Source organism: Oncorhynchus gorbuscha, linkage group LG15 (genome assembly GCF_021184085.1).
Source record: "Oncorhynchus gorbuscha isolate QuinsamMale2020 ecotype Even-year linkage group LG15, OgorEven_v1.0, whole genome shotgun sequence".
NCBI lineage: Eukaryota > Metazoa > Chordata > Actinopteri > Salmoniformes > Salmonidae > Oncorhynchus > Oncorhynchus gorbuscha.
In genome coordinates this window covers 81,458,421-81,464,602 of record NC_060187.1, presented here as the reverse complement: position 1 = coordinate 81,464,602, position 6,182 = coordinate 81,458,421, and the positions used below count along the sequence as shown (strand labels likewise).

At 42.3% G+C, this 6,182-nt stretch overlaps 1 protein-coding gene across 1 annotated transcript; it reads left to right on the top strand.

The window, feature by feature from the left end:
• The first annotated feature begins 1,170 nt into the window (after window positions 1-1,170).
• Window positions 1,171-5,025, top strand: LOC123998205 (ictacalcin-like). Its single transcript, XM_046303235.1, has 3 exons — window positions 1,171-1,220; window positions 4,199-4,341; window positions 4,594-5,025. Exons 2-3 carry the CDS (start codon window positions 4,204-4,206, stop codon window positions 4,732-4,734), a joined length of 279 nt encoding a protein of 92 aa, XP_046159191.1. The 5' UTR covers window positions 1,171-1,220; window positions 4,199-4,203; the 3' UTR covers window positions 4,735-5,025.
• Window positions 5,026-6,182: the final 1,157 nt, after the last annotated feature.

Here is a 6,182-nt window from a genome sequence, read left to right as displayed (position 1 = left end):
CATAGACTGTTCTCTCTACTACCGCATGGCAAGCGGTACCGGAGTGCCAAGTCTAGGACAAAGGCTTCTCAACAGTTTTACCCCCAAGCCATAAGACTCCTGAACAGGTAATCAAATGGCTACCTGGACTATTTGCATTATGTGCCCCCCAACCCATCTTTTAGGCTGCTCCTACTCTCTGTTTATCATATATGCACAGTCACTTTAACTATACATTCATGTACATACTACCTCAATTGGCCCGACCAACCATTGCTCCCGCACATTGGCTAACCGGGCTATCTGCATTGTGTCCATACCCGCCACCCACCACCCGCCAACCCCTCTTTACGCTACTGCTACTCTGTTCATCATATATGCATAGTCACTTTAACCATATCTACATGCACATACTACCTCAATCAACCTGACTAACCGGTGTCTGTATGTAGCCTCGCTACTTTAATAGCCTCGCTACTGTATATAGCCTGTCTTTTTACTGCTGTTTTTATTTCTTTACCTACCTATTGTTCACCTAATACCTTTTTTGCACTATTGGTTAGAGCCTGTAAGTAAGCATTTCACTGTAAGGTCTACACGTGTGATATTCGGCGCACGTGACAAATAAACTTTAATTTGATTTATTTATTCAATCAAAACCTCAAAAAATAAATAAAAAGTTTGATTGTCTACTTCAGAATAGTAATGTTCACAATTTCCCTGAGGGGTGTATGGAGCCAGTCAGCCAATAAGGTAGCCCTACAGGTTAGTTTGGGCAGTTTGGAGAACGCTGCAGTTTTACCACATTCTTCTTCACTGAAAAGTTGTTAAATGAATAACTCCAGTCAGAATAAGAGGTATTTATGCTCATTCAAAGACATTAGACATATGCAGGGATTTCTCCTCTCTGTATGTTTTCTGTTGTTGTTTTTTATAAGGGAAGTCCAGGAAGAACCAGAGCAAAATGGTGGATTGGTTACAATGGTGATACATTCATGTGAAGTAATTATTAACTTTAGATAATATATATGACTATTATAATTAGTTCAGTAACTAGTTCACATGAAGAAGAGAACAGAACATTGCAGTTTCCATTTCCATCAGATAAAGAGGGACAAGGAGAGGAAAGGGGAGGGGAGAGTGGGGTGTGGTAATCAATGTTTAAAACCAACAGCCCATCCCGCTCTTCCTCACTTCCTCTCTCTCTCTTCTCTGACTGTCCAACTCCTCGCACAACTTCGGTGAGTGAAAACTAAACCTAGTAAAACATGTATCTGAGTGCCTCGCTGATAAAAACCTTCAGTTTGTTTTAGCTGTGTTTATTTATGATGTGTTAGATGTGCCAAATTATACTTTCTCATCTGGTGGTTTACAACATTTATTTCTAATTGTGTGTAGTTTAATGTTGTATAGTGATTAATACATGACTGCAAAAGTATGAATGACTTCAGGGTGTGCTTTGCAACAGTTAGTAAGTGCCTGTCCACACTGTTTATGATCTTGAGCCAAGCTCTGCGGAGGGCGTAACTCTGTCTGCCTTTCCATTCAAACATGTGTGGTGCTACTCAGAGCACTACGCAGTTTAGATGAAAGAATCTCTCTTCTCTTCCTCCTCCTCCCTCTCTCTCTTCCTCCCTCAATCCTTCCATAGTGCAGAACACTACCTCTTTCTATCCTCCACACCCCTCTCTCTCTTTCGCTCTCTCTGTCCTTACCATAAACTCTCTCTCCTCGCTCTGACCATTCTGTGAGTAGAGTGTGTTTCTAGTTATCAGATGGGCAGTCAGAGGGGTGGTAAGAAGGTGTGTCTGGTTGGATGCCTGCTGGTCCTGGGGCAGCTGACAGTGACTCAGAGAGAGATCAGTGGAGTACACCACAGTGACTGGGGTTGTTCCTTACAACTATAATGTTGTGCTTACCATGTTCGTACTGTGTGGTTGCTTCAACGTCCTTCTTTGACCGCACTTACTGCAAGTCACACTGGAGAGGGGTTCAGCTAAATGAGAGATTTACATTACAGACACTTCCTTAAACTCACCACCTTGACTACGAGGCAGAGAAAGAGAGAAGAGAGAGGGCAACCTCCCTACATAGTGGCGAGATATGTGAAGGGACAGAGTGAAGATACACACCTTAAGCAAACAAGATAGATAGAGGGTGGAGACAGGTGAGGGGTGGGGGAGGTGCTGGGATGTTTATGTTATCGTTTGCCTGAAATTATCAACGCACCTTTCAGCCGATCCACCAATTTCCTACAATCTGTATTTTTGTCTATGTGTCTGTCCCTCTCTCTCTATATATATATATATACTTCTCTCTTTCTCTCCTTAAAATCCCCCAGAGTTAATGAGACAGACATGCAAGGGCGTTGGCTAGAGCCATGTCTGTTTGTGTTTAAACAACTCAGCCCCCTCTTCTCTTCCTTTCTCCCTCCATATCCGCATCTCTCCCTCTTCCTTCTCTCGCCGCCTCTCTCCCCTATGACTCCATCTCTTACCTCTCTCCCTATGACTCCATCTCTTACCTCTCTCCTATGACTCCATCTCTTACCTCTCTCCCTATGACTCCATCTCTTACCTCTCTCCCTATGACTCCATCTCTTACCTCTCTCCTATGACTCCATCTCTTACCTCTCTCCCTATGACTCCATCTCTTACCTCTCTCCCTATGACTCCATCTCTTACCTCTCCCCTATGACTCCATCTCTTACCTCTCCCTCTCTAATTGCCTCTGTTGCGTTGCTCTCCATCTCTCCTCCCCTCTCTTTCTCTTCCTTTGTGGTAGAGATGTAGAACCTGTTGGCAGAAGTGGGGTGTGGTGTGTGTGTAGTTAAGTCTTTGCTTCGTGTGCAACAACCGTTAATATTCTTTAAACCCTCTATTCAACCTGAACCTTATGTTTAAACATGATTAAACCAGTGCCAACATGACTTTATTTCCCAGACATTTATGGAATGGTGACCTGGATGTAAGATAACATAGATTTGAATTGGATTTTTCAGTCAACAATGAGACATTTATCCATTTAACTTAGTTTCTGTGATTTCAAATTTCAAAAAGTCAAATAATTCAACTAATGTTGATAATATCAGATGTATTATACTGTGAATACAGAGTAAGCAAACATTCCTCTCTCTGCGCATGTCCACTAGCATCCTGCTATCATAATAGTAATTCTCTCTCTCTCTCTCTCTCTCTCTCTCTCTCTCTCTCTCTCTCTCTCTCTCTCTCTCTCTCTCTCTCTCTCTCTCTCTCCCTCTCTCTCTCTCTCTCTCCCTCTCTCTCTCTTCCTTCTCTCGCCGCCTCTCTCCCTATGACTCCATCTCTTACCTCTCTCCCTATGACTCCATCTCTTACCTCTCTCCCTATGACTCCATCTCTTACCTCTCTCCCTATGACTCCATCTCTTACCTCTCTCCCTATGACTCCATCTCTTACCTCTCTCCCTATGACTCCATCTCTTACCTCTCTCCCTATGACTCCATCTCTTACCTCTCTCCCTATGACTCCATCTCTTACCTCTCTCCCTCTCTAATTGCCTCTGTTGCGTTGCTCTCCATCTCTCCTCCCCCTCTCTTTCTCTTCCTTTGTGGTAGAGATGTAGAACCTGTTTGCAGAAGTGGGGTGTGGTGTGTGTGTAGTTAAGTCTTTGCTTCGTGTGCAACAACCGTTAATATTCTTTAAACCCTCTATTCAACCTGAACCTTATGTTTAAACATGATTAAACCAGTGCCAACATGACTTTATTTCCCAGACATTTATGGAATGGTGACCTGGATGTAAGATAACATAGATTTGAATTGGATTTTTCAGTCAACAATGAGACATTTATCCATTTAACTTAGTTTCTGTGATTTCAAATTTCAAAAAGTCAAATAATTCAACTAATGTTGATAATATCAGATGTATTATACTGTGAATACAGAGTAAGCAAACATTCCTCTCTCTGCGCATGTCCACTAGCATCCTGCTATCATAATAGTAATTCTCTCTCTCTCTCTCTCTCTCTCTCTCTCTCTCTCTCTCTCTCTCTCTCTCTCTCTCTCTCTCTCTCCCTCTCTCCCTCTCTCTCCCTCTCTCTCTCTCTCTCTCTCTCCCTCTCTCTCTCTCTCTCTCTCTCTCTCTCTCTCTCGCTCTCTCACACTCTCTCTCTCTCCCTCTCTCTCTCTCTCTCTCTCTCTCTCTCTCTCTCTCACTCTCTCACACTCTCTCTCTCATAGTCACCATGTCAAAGGTCCAGCAGGGTATGGCACTGCTCATCTCAGCCTTCCACAAGTACTCTGGCAAGGAGGGCGACAAGACGACCCTGAGCAAGGGAGAACTCAAAGATCTGCTCAACGCTGAGCTTGGAGAGATCATGGGGGTGAGTGGATCCTGGGAACAGTTCAGTTCAATCATGCTTTATTAGCAGCACAACCAAATACAATACTGCTAAAGACAGACACTATTGAAATATTGAATTGCTTGGAACATCACAAACACATGGCCCACCTCATCCAATAGAATAACTTAATCTCTCACACCTTTATAAACACATAACAACTGTATGGATTCTAGTTTGAACTGCTGAAATCAAAGTCTCACCTATTACCTCTCTCTCTGATCATTATAACAGAAAAACACTGACCAGGCAAAGGTTGACAAGATCTTCAAAGATCTGGACGATAACTCAGATGGCAGTGTGGACTTCCAGGAGTACGTCACACTGGTGGCCTGCCTGACCATGATGTGCAATGAGTTCTTCACCAAGAAGTGAAACGGCTCCCCTGCCCACTCTCCACAGAACAGCAGCTCTTGCTCCATGAGTGAATTCATGATAAGATTAGCAAGATCCTCAATGCAGGTTCAGAGGGACAGAGATGCAGGTTTACACACATACACAGAAAAGGGTTGGGTTGATTATACACACCACACATAGACAGACAGGTGAAGGACACCGACACTGACCTGTACACATACAGACATATAGGCTACAATCTCATGAGATGGAGAGGAAGCTCTTTGTTTTGTTTAAAGTGAAAAACAAAATAAACTATTTTAATATGTTTGGAAGAAAGCTGACTTATCATTTGTGCATGTGTGATTGTGTTTGTGCATGTGTGATTGTGTTTGTGCATGTGTGATTGTGTTTGTGCATGTGTGATTGTGTTTGTGCATGTGTGATTGTGTTTGTGCATGTGTGATTGTGTTTGTGCATGTGTGATTGTGTTTGTGCATGTGTGATTGTGTTTGTGCATGTGATTGTGTTTGTGCATGTGTGATTGTGTTTGTGCATGTGTGATTGTGTTTGTGCATGTGTGATTGTGTTTGTGCATGTGTGATTGTGTTTGTGCATGTGTGATTGTGTTTGTGCATGTGTGATTGTGTTTGTGCATGTGTGATTGTGTTTGTGCATGTGTGATTGTGTTTGTGCATGTGTGATTGTGTTTGTGCATGTGTGATTGTGTTTGTGCATGTGTGATTGTGTTTGTGCATGTGTGATTGGCTGTGTATGTGTGATTGTGTTTGTGCATGTGTGATTGGCTGTGTATGTGTGATTGTGTTTGTGCATGTGTGATTGTGTTTGTGCATGTGTGATTGTGTTTGTGCATGTGTGATTGTGTTTGTGCATGTGTGATTGGCTGTGTATGTCCTAAATAGGATACAGCAAGCAACATGAATCAAACATGAACCTTTGTTTTCAGACACCTGGTGAAATAATAAAATTGTTGATTATGTCAATGTAACCCAAAACATTAAATAAATGAGGGGTTTACGGCATACCCTATATTTGATTACTTAATTACGTCACAATATTGTTATCTACTCCAGAGGCAGTAAGAATACAGGAAGTCAACTGTTACTGTGAAGGTTAAATAGAGCCACATATAGAACCATCTCCAAGATGAAGCCTCCTACCCAGCAACATGAAACAACAAAGATAATATCGAAAGAATGATACTGTATCGCAGGTCTCCATAGAGAACATATTGGACAATACAGAAGATGAAAATTAAGATTAGCCATAGTCCAGCAATCGCCTAGTTTTAGATTAAATCTGCCGTAGAGTCTACTATGTCCACCACTACTATGGAGAACGTCCATGTCAAATTCAACTGATGAGAATTGAAACTGACTGACACAACTCTGGTGTCATTAAAAATAACATTTAGGCCTACAGTAATCCAGGGTACTTGATATGTGAGTGTGAGACTAGAAGGTGGA